Source organism: Rousettus aegyptiacus, unplaced genomic scaffold (genome assembly GCF_014176215.1).
Source record: "Rousettus aegyptiacus isolate mRouAeg1 unplaced genomic scaffold, mRouAeg1.p scaffold_m13_p_1, whole genome shotgun sequence".
Taxonomy (NCBI): Eukaryota; Metazoa; Chordata; class Mammalia; order Chiroptera; family Pteropodidae; genus Rousettus; species Rousettus aegyptiacus.
Genome location: NW_023416284.1, coordinates 158,920,667 through 158,936,162, shown reverse-complemented (window position 1 = coordinate 158,936,162; position 15,496 = coordinate 158,920,667). Strand labels below are relative to the sequence as shown.

Below are 15,496 nucleotides of genomic sequence, written 5' to 3'. Positions count from 1 at the left end.
CTATATCTTGATTTCTTCATGTTAATTAAAGTGCACCCATCAATTCAGGCTGTGTTCACAAAACTCATCTAGCTTAGTTTAGAGGTGAACAGTCCAGTTAATCAAGCAATGGAATTATCTGTAAAGTTACCAATTGCACAATTAGAAATATTTGTATGATTTTTGGCATCAGGCAGATATAACTTTTTCAGTCTCCAATGGTACAATAAAACTTATCTAGTGCCTGTTAAATACCATACAGTATGAATTTATTATGACTGAAATACATTTTTAATTTTATAAGCATATGAAACTGTAATTTTTTTCTCATGTTGAAAAGAATTCATCAGAGCTTAGGGGTACAAATACCTTGTTATTATGATCAGAACCAAATATGTAGAGAAAATGACTAAAATATAAATTAATTTTAAGCTAAAGTAAAAATTTATTATTAATTTGATGATCATTGGGATAGCCTACCTAATTTAATGAAAAGTCTGAATTACTATTTATTTCAGTATATTTTAAAGTATATTTTCAGTATATTTTAAAGAAGCTCAATTTTAATTACTTTTAGTAAGTGGATTTAATAAAAAATACACAAATAAAATAAACACTTTTGAACATAACTTATTAAATTCCTTGGAGAGTGAGACAGATTCTTTATTGAGTAGAAGGTATTAATTTAAAATCCAATCACTTAACTTTCTGAACTTCACATGTTCTGTAAACTGAGGGAGCTAAAGCCCAAGATTTATGAAGTTTTTAAGCACTGAAATCTCGACAGTTTCATCGACCACAAATGAATAGGTAATTCTTTAGTATCTAGGGAGACTTGAAAATAGGTTTTTCTTTAAGGTATTTTAAATTCTGTCTCAAATTTATCTAGTAGCCCTTTTTCAAAGATAGCATAGAGGTTAACTTCACTATCAACAGTTGTTTAAATAGCATATTTGGATAGAATGTGCAAAGCATGGATCAATTTGGAGAAAGGTTTTTCTCTGATTTTATCTTCATATTAGTTCCTTTTAGTTTTCAAGTCTAGCTAAAGTTGGCTATTACTAAAAAATTACATGTTTCTTGCAATGTTCTTTGCCTACTGTCATAATGACACAATCGAAATTATACCTTTAAAGACTTAGGGGTTTTAAAAAATAAGATTATAATGCTGATTATGTCTTAAGCTTGTTGGAAATGGTGTCTCTAAAACTTAACTGAAAACCTTGTAAAACCCGGAGACGCTGTTCTTTGACTACCGATTTAAAAGAAACATGTAGAGGCTTCTTACATTCCCTAATGTCTTATTTCATTTAATAGAAATAATAAATTAATCTTAAAACTTGAGTGTTTTTGCAATTGAAACTATAAACCAACATTAGATAATGATATAACGAAAATCCAAATCAAAAGATGAAAGATTTACTTTGATGTGTTGGTTATTTTTACACAGGTGTCCTACTACAAAAGTGCTCTTCAAATATCTGTTCACATCACATATCACAAGAACAATGAAAAGGAGCAACTATACAATCTTCCCATGTGGCTTTGGATGTTTCCTGGGTCACTTCAAATGCACTTTGAGTTAAAATGACTTTTTCATATAGGTCCACCCTATAACAGAGGTCTAGATTTTGATCTGATATCCAAAATATATTTTAGTTCATGTCTAATCAGATTACAAAGCCAGGCAAACTAAAAAGCAGTTTATCTGTAAATTTCATAAGTCATCTGATTAATACTAGGAAAAAAGGCAAATAATAAAAAATGAGCTAAAGTGTTGGTCAACTGAATAGCAAGAATGCTCTTGGTGTATAATATTCACGTATTTTTCTCTTTGTGGACCTTATCAGAATCAATGTGCTCAAAATGGAACATCAGCACTTATCTATCAATCCCATTTCAGATAAAAGGCAGTTGAAAGTCTCCAGAAAATCTTACATGATTGCCTATTTATCAGCCACAATGAAAACCCCTCAAAACACCAGCTTTTGTCTCTATCATCAAAATCTCTATTGTTTCCTTAAAATTACCTCTGTAATGTAAAGGGGGCATTCTATCTCCCTGTCTATGAAACATTCCATAAGCTAGGTTTCATTAGTAGAAAGTGTCAAATAATCATTGCTCCTTTCCTTCTCCCACTCAAAATTATGCTGAAGAAAACTGTTTTATTCTAAATAAAGGACTTTCATTTTTAGAAACATCACAAAGCCAAATGGGCCAAAAACATGATCTTATTTAATACTAATGAGTTTAACATGAAATGATACTATTGTGACCATCATAAGTCTGTCATCGTAATATATTTATTTTTGTCTTTTAAGGTTTAAGTAAAGCAAACCCATGTCAGTTTTGATCTGAATATATCCTATCGCATGTTAATAAAGTTTTTCAAGGTAATTCAATATTTTTCCCAACGTACATTTTAAAAGATTTACGGTATAATTAAAGTAAAAATTACTTCATTTTTTATATTCATAAAAATGCCATTAGAAAAATCTACAAATTAACGCTATCATGCTTTATACTGCAAAGCAATTATGTAAAATCTTATAGAGAGAAGCAGAAAGAGCATCGATAAACCTAAATGCTAAATTACACTAAAACGAAAGCCCTGAATTTTCATTTTGGATTTTTATTAGAAGCTTTTATGTAGAAGAAAAGGTACAGGGGATGAACAAGAGAAAGAGGGAACATTAAGAAATCCAGAGAACAGAGTCTGCCTTAAATTCTACAGAGAAATAAGAGTATGATATCTTCCTAAATTGGCACCATTTCAAATTGTGTTTCTGCAAGACTAATGAAATGAGAAGTGTTGTTTCAAGCTTCATGCCATGTCAGACAATATAAAACTAACATGCCCTTGAGTTAATCAGAATGGCCTAGTCAGTGTAATTCTCCAATCCAAGGCTCCTTAGCAGGATAGAGAGGGCTTTGTCCTCTGTAGAGCTTTTTTATTTTCTGGTTGAAGTGCAGACTTAAAAGTAGAAATAAGCAGCTCTGGTGAATATGTACTGAATATATCTATTACTTTTGAATCTACAAATGATCCTTTGTGTTTAGTTAAATGTTGACATTTTAAAATTTAAAAAATGCAGTATGTGAAAAAACTGAATTATGTCTATTACAAAAGTTATATTTCACTTTCCTATTATGAAGATAAAATCATTTCCTGTTGGAGAAGTATAGTCTATTTTTGGTAGATTTATGGAAAAAATTGAAGCCATATATATTCGTGGTAGACCTATATCTCAGTCATTAGTTTTATTTTATTTTAATGTATCTGATCCTAATTCGATTCATAGAGTAATATGAATACACACTTCGGAATATCTGTTATGAGGGAGAGCCCATATGAAAGGGCATTTTCAACTTCCAACTCAGTTAGATATAAAGATCTGTGTCAAATCACTTGTTGACTCAAGTGTTTAAGTTCCCACAGGTAGTAATTGAATTTCAGGGCCTGTTGAGCTGATTTCAGCCTTGTCAGTCAGCACCCCCAAAGAAGAAAGTACTTACCAGACATTCTCCGGTGATGTCATCACAGGAGTCCGCATGACTAAAGCATTGACAAGGTTCACAGATGCCACCAAAAATAGTGCCGTTAACTCGTCTGTGCCTAGGCCAACATGACTGGAAAAAAGGTAAGGTTTCAAGTCAGTCTCAGAGGTATCTTTAAAAGTTTATTTTTTTGTCTTTTTTTAGATAAAGAAAAATGTTTACGTAGCAAACTCGGCAAATGTGCTTGTCAAAGCTTTGACATTACTGAAACATTGCTACAGAGCGCTTCCTCAAGATGCGTGGGGGTGGGCGGGGGGTGGCGGAGGCGGCCTTCATACTGACCTTAGCGTTATTGGCAGGAATGAGATTAGAGGGAGCATTAGCTTGGTGTTTCCTCTGAAATGGTAAAATAAAGTAGAGATATAAAGAATTGAAATGTGACAGTCTCAAAGTAAAAGGTACAGACAGGAAAATTAGAAAGAAAAGTACTGAAAAAAGCAGCTGACATAAAAGGATTCTTAAGAAAACCTTAGCCTATTCTAGCACCAAATGGCATCCTAAGGAATGTTGATTTTCTCAATATGCACCTTTCTCACATATAAACTGCCTTTAAAACCATCATTTTCAGAAAATCCTTGCAATCATTTGGAAGAAAGATAGCGTCCCACTCTTACATTTGATCGCATACATAGCTGACTTCTACACACGTATAATTCATATCTTTCATTCTGAATTTCCTTCATCCTATTATGCTTTCTCCAGTTTGCAAAAAATAGTTTATAATTTATTTACCATATGTTCTCTTAATATTTTGTTTTGTGGTATTCTACTAGAACTCATATTAATCATTTTCATCATTCCTTTTGTAAAGTAGGAAACACTTTATCACATAAAAACAGACTTTTGATTAAAAAGAATATTTGGGTCTTAGAGTATCTGTGTGTCAATGCCAGCTCCTAGTCCAAGTCCACTATTACTCTCAATTAAGTTTTCCTTCTATGGGAGTTACTACAAACTAGATCGGATGCAAAATAAGGGGTGCAAATGTTGCTGCCCTCTATTATGACCCCCCTCAAGTTATAATTGCATTTGTGAGTTATTTACCATATTTCTAGATGGTTAGCTACAACATAATATATCATAAAAAGGCCTTTTTTTCCCCCTCAGTTGAAGATGAAAACAAGAAAAATCACTGAAGTAATAAACTATATAGACTTGTGTGTTGTTAGAAATGTTCCTTCTGCCTCAGGATATAAGGACTCCTAAGTTTGAACATCAATAACAAACACATAAAAAAAAAAAAAAAGATGTACCAATATTTCATATTTGAAAGGAAAGTAAAACCAACTTTCCTCTTAATTTGGGCAGTACAAAAAAAAAGGTGTCAATTTTCTATTCCTTCTTACTAATTTCTCCCCATTAAAATTTTTGCCACTTAGATTCATTATAGAAAAGATTTTCTTTTGTAATATATATTTCTAAAAACTGGTGAAGCTACACATCCAGAAGGGAATAGAAATTAAAAGTGTTGATAATCTAGAGAGAACTGACTTTTTCTTCTCAGGACAAATATTCACAGGATTGTCATTAATATGCTTTATTTTTATACTCTGCAAATGTGTTGCTTATACCACATTCTATTTCTCAAACTTGCCAACTCTGTTTCTCTCTTGGCCAGTGATTTCATCTCACTAGTCACAAAGAAAACTGAAGCTTTAAGAAGCCATCTTTCCACTATCAAGTTCAGAAGCACATGTATTTATTTCCATTTGCCATATTCCCCTCTGAAATAATGTGGGTGGCCACGCAGTGTTCCTAATCCTTTCAAAGGAATATCACTCCACTTGTAACCTGTATCCCATTCTCTATTGTCTTAGCAATATTACCTCTCTGCACAGGTTTCTTTTCTATTAGCTCAATACTATCAGCTCAAAAATATGATCTACATATAACAAAAATGACAAAATTATTTCCTTAATATCCCATAACTTTCCAGTTACCTGCCTGCTTTTCTTCTTCATAAAACTACTTTTAAAAGTCTTTCTTGCTCACTTCTCTTTTACTCTTCATTCTATCCTAACCTCTCTTGTGCCACCGCCACTCAATCAAAACTACTCTTGTCTGTGTCACCAAATTTCAGGTGGCCAAATCCAGTGGACAATTCTACAATTGAATGTTATGTGACTTATCAACACTGGTTTAGTTGATTCTTTTCTCCCTCATTATACTCTTCTTTAGTTTTCATGACATCTCAGTCCCCAAGTTCCTGTCCTATCTCTTTTCTGTCCCCTTTTTGACTCTACTTCTCATTGTCAGGAACTCCTGGGGACTGACTTTTCTCTGTTTTGATCACACTTTCTCCTAGGTAATTTTATGCAGTCACATAGCTGATAATGCCTTCCAAATACATATCTCTAAACCAGACAGATATTCTGAGTTCAAGACATGCATATATATCTAACTGTACATTGACATTTACACTTTACAAGTTTTTCAAAACTAATATTTCTAAAAGGGCCCGTTGATCCTTCCCACTGCTGGCTCACCACCTCTACCATCAGCTCTTCCCCAGCTCTGTAAATGGTACTATATCCAATTGTTCAAGCTAGTAATCTGACTCACTCTTAAATGCTTTATTTCTTTCAGTTCTTTGGCATGTCATCTATTAGTAAGTCCTCCCGGTTCTACTATCAAAATATATATAGAATAAACACATGTTTTTTCTATATCCCCTGCTGTCATCCTAACACAAACTGTGATTATCACTGTGTTCTTCCAAAATAGCACATTAACCATTCTTCTTCTTACTGTTCTTGACCTCTACAATATGTTCTTCACACTGTTAAAATAACTTTTCAAAAAATATAACTCAATCATGGCACACCTAGCTTAAAGCCTTCTAATAATTTTCCATTGCACTTAGAATAAATCCCAAATTCTTATCACATAAGCAAAGCTCTGAGTGATCTGGCTTCTCTAATCACACCTCATGCCACTTTTCCTTTTGCTTACTAAGTTCCAGCCATACCTGCCTCCTTTCAGGTCCTTGCAGACCTCAAGCTCTATCCTACTTCCTCACCAGGTCCTTTTACATAGGTGATCCTAAACTCAGTTTAGATGTTACCACCTCAGAGAGTCTTTCTTGACAATGGTTTATAATGTAGTCCTTTCCCTCTAACCTTTCTACACCCATTCTCAATACCACTATTGAGGCACTCTATTTTTTTTATGGCATTTATCACATTTTTAAAAAATTTAGTTACTGTCATACTATCTAGCCTTCCACTAAATGTACTGTCCTTGAGGGAAAGGACAGTATCTGTATTGTTCACACATTACCATCCATGTCTTGGGTCTTGATTGTCTCAAAATAGATGGTCATCAATATCTGTGAGCTAAATGAAAGTATAAAGACTTCTATAAGGTAGTTAATATTTCCACATATTAAGGAGGAAACAGATTGGAATTAAAACATTTTTTTTTTCAGTACCCTACTTTGCTTTCATTTTCTCACTCATCTCACCTGTCATGTGAAATAAATTATGGCAATCTTAAAAACAGAAAGTATTTGAAAGATGAACCATAGAGGAATTTATAAGTCAAATAGAGATGAGAAAAAGTGATTCTAAAGAAACACTCTCCCCCCAAATGAAATAAAAGAGAATAATTTTGTAATGGAGTTATTTGATCTAGTTTTGAAAACCCAGAATTAGAACATTAATAGTCATTGGAGTTTACTGAGCGATTCAAGGATCCATAGATATTAGTGATAGCAAAGCTTAAGTGCCTGGCCTTATGATTACAGTAAAAAAGCAAATGAAATCAGGAAAGGATAGGAATGGATAACAGCGAATCTAGGGATAAGAATTTTTGATAAAGAAAAGAAGAAACTGTTAGAGAGTAGAAAAAAATGAGGAGAAACTCTAAAGTTCCAGAATTCATTGTCTCCTGATTCAACTAAATTATTTTATTTATTAAATAATAACTTTTTTCAAATGATTATGGTGAGAGAGGCACTGGAAATTTTATTTTCCCTCCTCTTCTTCTCTGTTCTGACTCTTCTATACTCTCATGCTTCTCTTTTCCTAATTGTAGCCATTATTTAGCATCCAATTTGAGGTTTTTATTTTCACTTCAAGATACTTTCTTTGCCATCTCTATTGGAATTGCTAACCTCTTTGAATGCACTTACATTCTGTGCAACTTACTGGTCTCTTAATTATATAGTGCTGTGATCCAATTTTTCATAGGTATTTATTCTTTCTCCCTAAACATATTGTTAAGTCTTTAAGAACGGGGATTATGATGTAATCTTCTGATAATATCCTCAGTATCTAGTGCATAATTTACCAAAGATTCACAATAAATATTTTTGAAGAAAGGAAAGAAGAAAAAAAAAAAGGTATAGCCAATTAAACAACTCTAATATTCAGGCAATTTTATATTCAATGGGCATTTGGAACTTATATAAAAGATGATGAAAGGTATTGAGAAAAACTATTGTGGGAATAAGTATTAAAGCAGGAATAGAATCAAAGTATTTATTATTCCATTTGAAATAAAAACTTAAAGGTTCAAGGAAAGCTTTCTGGTTTGAAATAAAAACTGCTAAGCTCTTAATAAAAAAAATATGTTTCAGCAAATACAGCATACATTTAATATATAAAATCAAACTTGGGTTCACAGAGTTAATTTATTTCCATAGTTGTTTTTCTCTTCTTTATAAGAATTTCAGAAAAGCAAATACTCTTATGAATTTGTTTTATTTCTAGATAGGTAAATCTGAGCTCAGTTTTTTTAAAAAAACACATTTTGTCACAAATTTGACTCTAAATCCTGCATATCCTCTTGAAGCATACCTTGTTTTAAAGTACAAGAGAACTGACAAAGCAATGCCTAGAGTATTTCTATAAATGGCATAATGGGGTAATGCGCTAAAGTGGAACATCTTGGTACACTCAAATGATTCCTTAAAGGCACCATTTTTAAAGAATTTAAACTCCTATTTATCCGCAAGTCATGCCTTCTACCAGAAAAATGGTGTTTACATTTTTGACCAGGTTTCAAGTAAAATCAATTTTCACAGTACCTAAAGAAAATGCATAAAAGTAAATAAAAAGATTATCTTAAAATGACACACTGTGGTATTAGGAAACATTAATAGCATTATGAATCTAGACTATTGAGACAACAATAAATATCTGAAACTTTAGATGCTAAACAAATCAATGAACTGTAGAGAATTTTCTAGATCAAAGTATTTCCTCCATATACTATGTTCTTTACATTTTAAAGATTGTGTCCTTCAGATGATTGTGATTTGGCTGTATTCTTGGGAATAAGTAGAAAAAGAGTATAGTACATGAGATTAATATATGAAGAAAAGAAAAAAAGGGATACATTTTTTTGTATTGAGGAATAAATAAAGGGAAAATATTTTGAAATATTACTCCACTATAATCTAACTTATTTTCTGACTGATTAAATAGGGAACAAACACTTACAAAACTTCACATTTTCAGCTACAGTAAGGTAAAATATCTCAAAAAAGCCCCATAATTTCAAGATAACATTTTGAAAGCCATTTTAAAAGGTCTATTTAAAGGCCATGACTTTTTGTCATACATTAAAAAGTTCCTTCTTTTAGTAATACACTATCATTTGTTTGTCTAAACTTTGATAGAAAAAAAACCAGACTGTTTTTAGAACAATTTATTAAAAGCAATGATGAAGGAACTTGGAATGCACTGAGGATGTATTCTTGTAAACTTACTTCACAAGAGGAGCCAGTATACCCGGGTGGACATTGACAAACTTCCACAGCTGTTGCAAAGCTTCCATCAGTAGGGTAGGGGACAGCAGATTCAAGGCCGACAGAGCTCAGCCTGGGACAGAAGGAAAAAAAGAGATGGCAAATAAATAAATAAACCCTTGGGTATTATATGGCTTGAGGAATGGTATAATAAATGATGTATATATAAGCAAATTATCTATGTTAAGAAAGCAGGCTAATGAATATCCATAACTTAAAGCTCTGGTCATTTATTACATTAGATAAAAGTCTGCCAAGTTAAAAGTGCTCATAATAACTACCTCCATAGAATGCCAAAAAGATATGAAAACATTCTTGTTTATTCCTTGTTTTTTGGTTGTTTTATTTATTTTTTTGAAAGTTTAAAGTCACATGGTTGAAAAGAATTTTAAAATAGAAAGCATTCATATGAGTGCTTTAACAGTTAGACTAGAAAAGCAGGGGAGAAAATAGGAATAAATTAGAAAAAAATTATATATATAGGCAGAGGATTAAAAGTGGAGAAATAGTAAAAATAAATATTCAGTGTGAGTCATTAAATTGAAGGATAGAAGAGAAAGAGGAAAGGGAAAGGAAGAAAGAAGGAAAGGAAGAAAGGGTGGAAGAGAAGGAGGGAGGGAGGAAGAACAAAGGAAAGGAGGAAGGAAAAATAGAAAGAGAAAACATGGGAGTTATTTCGGTTTCTTTTATTCAGAAATAAATCTGCACATTGATTGGTAGGTAATTGGGAAACACTTTCAAATGTTCAGTTAAAGTAATTAGAACTATTTTCTTAATTTGTTTTGAGTCTCAATTAAATTCATTGTTCTCTGTATCTATGGGTTTCACTCTATTGGTACTTCTGTACAGTCTGCTGATCTTAGCAAGCGATTTGGTATCACTCATTATTTTTGGAAAAAGCTGGTTTGGCTAAATTGAAAAATGCTATTACATAATTGGTATACAGTATATGTATATTATGTGTGTGTACGTATTTCCTTCCAAAAGTTATGTAAACAATATACATTTGTAATTTAAATAAATGTTACTGGTGTCTTAGCAGCTTTCTTCCATTTTTTAACAGCAGAAATTTTTAAAACTTAATTGTTAAGAACACAAACTCAGGAGTTAAATAGACCAGGATTCGTATCTTGTCTCTGATATTTACCAGTTCTGTAGCCAAGGAGAAATTACTTAATCTCGCTAGGCCTCAATATTGTCATCTATGTAATGGGGATAATTTAAAAATTCACACATTATGAGCTTGATTAAAAAATTAAATTAAATAGTGAATATAAAGTTCTTGATAAGATAGAACACATGTTGATAATTATTAAATAGTAGGCATTTTATTAACATATTCTCATTGACTGTTGAAAAAAAAATAACTACATGAACAGTACAAGAAATACTATTTGTATCCCCAAAACCAGCTTTTTGTCATTTTAAAGAATAAAAATATATTTTAAACTTAAGAACACAAAATTAAATGAATACTACTAATGCATAATGATAATTATTGTTGTTTTAATGATTGATAGACCTCCATAACATATGCCATCCTTTAACCTCAGGAAGATGCAACTGACTCTTCCTAGGCCATACATTTTTATTTCATTCTCAAGAGTGGCGGTAGATTTTTATTGATTGACAATTCACAATTACCAAAGAGTTTGCCAGTTTGGGGAATGTATACTGTAATCAAGCCAGAGAACAAAGCTAAAAAACCTATTAAATGTATCTTCAAATATGATAAATTTTAGCAAAGCTGTAAGCTTTTCAGCCACAAGTTTCTAAAATCTTTGTTTTTACTCATTTTACCAATCCTAGACCTTCGATAGTACTTTGGAATATGTATGAATTCATACATAATCAGGAAAAAGTAGAAAAGGAAGCAACTTGAAATTTCAGAAAATAGGCATTTGGATGGGATCACCAGGTGCTAATTATAGCCAGCACCCTCTAAAGACAAGCAGATTATCTTTAGCTACAGATGAACTCATTAAACCCTATTTTTTAAATGCTTTCTTCTCTCTGGGATACATACAGTTCAAACAACCTGGCAGGAGGTCCTAAACTGGTAAGTGTTAAAAATCACCATTTTACAGTGTTCACACAGTCACACAGAGAATTTTAGGAAATCTCTAGCTGGTCTTTTTTCTTTCACCAAATAACTTTGTACATGGTTTTTTGTTTGTTTGTCTTTTTGAGGCGAAATCACATAATATAAAACTCGCTGCTTTAAAGTGTCATTTAGTACATTCACAATGTTCTGCAACCACCATCTCTATCTAGTCCCAAATATTATTTTTAGCACAAAAGTAAACTTTGTTACCTATTAAGCAGTCACTCCCTATTACACTCCTCCCAGCACAAGTTTGCTTTCTATCTCCATGGATTTACCTATTCTGGATATTTCATGAAAATAGAATTGCATAATAAATTATCTTTTGTGTTTGGTTTCTCTCTGTTAGAATAATTTTTCAAGGTTCATCCATGTTGTAACATGTATCAGTATTTTATTTATTTTTATGGCTAATAGTTGACTTTATGAATATGCCACATTTTGGTTATCTGTTCATCTATAGATGGATGTTTGTTTCTTTTTTTGTGGCTAATGTAAAGAGAACTGCTGTGAGAACAAGTATTTTTTGAGAAGCTGTTTTTAATTCTTTGGGGTATATACGTAGGAGTGGAATTTCTGTATCTGGCAATTTTTCTTAGCATAGCATCAGGTTTGGAAGAGTTACCAAACTAAGGATAGTTCTTGCTTATGTTGACATGAGTTGATGACCTACTCTTTGAGAACAGAGATCCTGTTTTTTTTGTGTCATCTGTATACATAGCCTAATCATCTCAATACATGCTCAATGCATTTTTTGTTGAATGAGTAAAAGGATCGATAGATGAATGGATGAATGGATGGACAGAAGACTAAATACATACATATGTTAATACATAAATGATAAACAAGTGGATAGATGAATAGAATGTATTATAAACAATTAGTAACAAAGTCCATGACAAGCAATACACTAAAGCTTAGTGTCTATATTTTAGATGAATAAAATCAGATAAGTAGAAGACAAATTACTTGTTTGATATACAAAAAATATATATATTTAAAATGTGTTATTTTTCAGACTCAAGGCTAACGGCCAGGAACCATCTAAATGTGTTGATACATAATTGCCTGCAATTAATGGACTATCATATGATGAGTTTATATTTCTTATCACTTTAATTTCAGAATTAAATTATTTCATGATTGCTATATTAGTTGATTATCATATGAAAGACTATTACAATTTACTAAACAGCAGACTGGTCAATTTCATATAGATATAGTTCCAGGATTTTCAATATAAAATTGATATGCAAAATATAAAAAAAAGTATTGGGAAATTACAAAATAGAAAAATGAGTAAGTACTTTTTAAGAAACAATCTAAAATATAACCAAACAAAAACAAAAATATTTTCAATGAACTGCCAAATTTCATTTGTCTTTTGAACAACAGATGTTCTTTTCCTTAATCTATGTCACCATTTTGAGCTATGAGAAATTTTAACACACAAACATTTTTCCTAGCAATATTCCGCATTAGTATTCACTGAGCAGTCCCAGTGTTCATTAGGTTCTGCTACTTGTTAAATGGGATTTTAATGTGTTTAACAGTTTTAAGTGTTACTCATGAAAAAGGCTATAGTTGTTATTTTTCCCCCGCCCCTTCAATATAGTCATTTTCTTTTCTGGATACCAGGATGCATTCATTTATATATGTAATGCTAGCAATAATAAAGTCCTAAAGTTTGGAGATGCATGAACTATCAAAGATTTGTCAACTAAGTCAAATAAATGTTTTAGCTTGCTGTATCTCCCTATTATTATGTCTTAACTATACAGATAAGATGATGGATTAAGAGAAAATATATAATTATCTAAGCTAGTTTTGGAATAGTGGAATCATATCAGAAACATTGTCCTGATACTACCTTAAAAATTGTTCTCAATATTTTTGTTTCACTATATTTTTCAACCGAGTTATAGATGTTATGCTTCACTAAAAAAATACAACTCAAAATTTTTTCAAAACAAGACTTTTATCTTAAAATCTCTTAAAATAATATTTTTTCTAGTCTCTTTTTTAAATATATAAAGACATCCATTAAATTCTACTTTAATGAAAGTTACTTAGGCTTAGCTACCATAGATGAAGATCTTATTGCTGTTATGGTGCTTTGTTCTATTTCATTTTGCTCAAAGCATAAGATAATGACTCAAAACTTTTTTTAGCTTTTGTCTTGTGGAAATTCTACAAAGTACTTAATTTGAGAAGCCTAATAATTTTTACTCAATTTCTAAAAAGACAACAAAATCATTCAGTGGCCCAGTCAATTATTGAGTGGACCACCTAGGAAAGAGATATTTTCTCCAAACATTTCAATCTCACATCAAACAAGAGAAATAAGTGACAGAATCTGATACTGTTGCAGCCATTCACCAAAAATATACTAAATGTTAAGATGAGAATTCCTATCTTCCTTAGTCCTACCAGTGTTCCCTGTGCACATTTCTACTGCACTATTATAATATGGTCTCCCTTTCATACTTTGAAGTCAATGATCATTTATCTATCCTTATATCCTTGTTGCCTAGCCTAGAACTGTCACATCATAACAACTATTATGTACTGAATATCTACTATGTTCTGTGGATAATAATGGGGGCTTGACCTATATCTCTTTTAAGTATTAATGAACCCAATGTCATAATCATGTTTTTGTCCATATTTATGAATAAAGAACCTGAGGCTCAGAGAAATGACGTGCTATGTCTATATAATACAGTTAGAAAATGGTACACAGCACAAATTCAAACCTAAGTGTGACTCTAACACTAGTGATCATTTTGTTACCCTCATTGCCTCCCAACATATGCTACATAGCATGTTAGGTATTTTAGATACATCGTTTTCTTACTTAGCTTTCAATCTTGAAAGTTAAATATTGTTTCTGCCATTTTAGAGAAGAGGGAACGGAGACTTAGAAAGGTACACAGGGAAGGCACCCAGTAAATGTTGGCAGACTAAATGAATCCAATATTTACAGAATAAATTTGGTAGGTGGTCAAAGATTATGAGGAGGAAATAAATGTGGGTTTATATCTTGACTGAACTCTTACCAATGGCCTGATACCTAGCAAGTTGCATAAATCTTTTTAAGTCCTCGAATCCTCATCAGTATAATTTCTTTAAACTATACAGGTAATCACCAATATCATTACTTTTGAAAGAAAAAAGTATACTATCAACACTATTTCTGTGATTCTCAAAAAGATTCCCTCTTAAATAAGAATTTTTTCTAAATTATTTATTATATAAATTCTGTGTAATATTTTTGATACAAAAAAATACCCCAAATTTACTCTAAAAGCCATGTGAAAACATCTTGCCTTGAAAAGTTTCTGTATTTACTTTCAAGCAAGAAAGACAGATGGGTGTATAATGATAAAGTCATGATGGGCAGTTTAACAGAAAACAAAAGTTTACTCATGTGAAATCCTCTACAGGCCTGGATGACTGTTCAGAGTAGCTGAACTTCATGTGTTATCAACATTTCAGGCTGTTTTGATCTTATGGCAGCTGAACAAGCTTCAGAGAGTCTTATTCTGGCAATTCAGTGCTTCCATGGTGTGGAGGGAGTGATATGTCACTTTGGTTTACATTTCATTGGCCAAATCAAGTCACATGATCACATCTACCCTCAGAGTTGAGGGAAATAAAACATTCCAAAAGGAGGAGATTGGAAATTTGTAAATTTTGTTATTTTTATCTTCATCTTATCGATGAAGACAATGGGAAGGAAATCAATTGATTTTATTCTATGGGCCTCTCAGCATTCCAGAAACAAATGACAACAAAACTTGTCACAATTTTAGAAATATCAGTAGATGTCTCCAAGTGTTCATGGTACTTAGAAAAAATGTTTTTCCTTGGAGTAATGCAGGTCAGATAGAAATGCTTCAGATTTGTGTGCTGATTTGCCACTATCAAAGTGCTTTTGGACCCACTAACACCATTCTCATAGTGACCTTACAAAAGTCAAAATCCTGAGCTACAACCCAGTTCTCCTTTCACTATTCAAGTCCGTCAATAGTAGTCCACCCTTATCTACAGTTTCACTTTCTATGGTTTCAGTTATCCACAATCAACCACGGTCCAAAAAA

The 15,496-nt window shown here is 32.0% G+C and overlaps 1 protein-coding gene across 6 annotated transcripts in view; it reads right to left on the bottom strand.

Moving 5' to 3' along the window:
• Nucleotides 1-15,496, bottom strand: part of LAMA2 (laminin subunit alpha 2) — a 485,514-nt gene that overhangs the window by 197,812 nt on the left and 272,206 nt on the right. For 4 of the 6 annotated variants that reach the window (XM_036217753.1, XM_036217800.1, XM_036217769.1 and 1 more), the window contains exons 15-17: nt 9,251-9,362; nt 3,820-3,873; nt 3,496-3,609 (exon numbers count right to left, since the gene is read on the bottom strand). In XM_036217753.1, the coding sequence (XP_036073646.1) occupies nt 3,496-3,609; nt 3,820-3,873; nt 9,251-9,362 (280 nt within the window). The remainder of the gene's footprint in view (nt 1-3,495; nt 3,610-3,819; nt 3,874-9,250; nt 9,363-15,496) is intronic. The other 2 variants (XM_036217836.1, XM_036217858.1) reach the window with 1 other exon arrangement.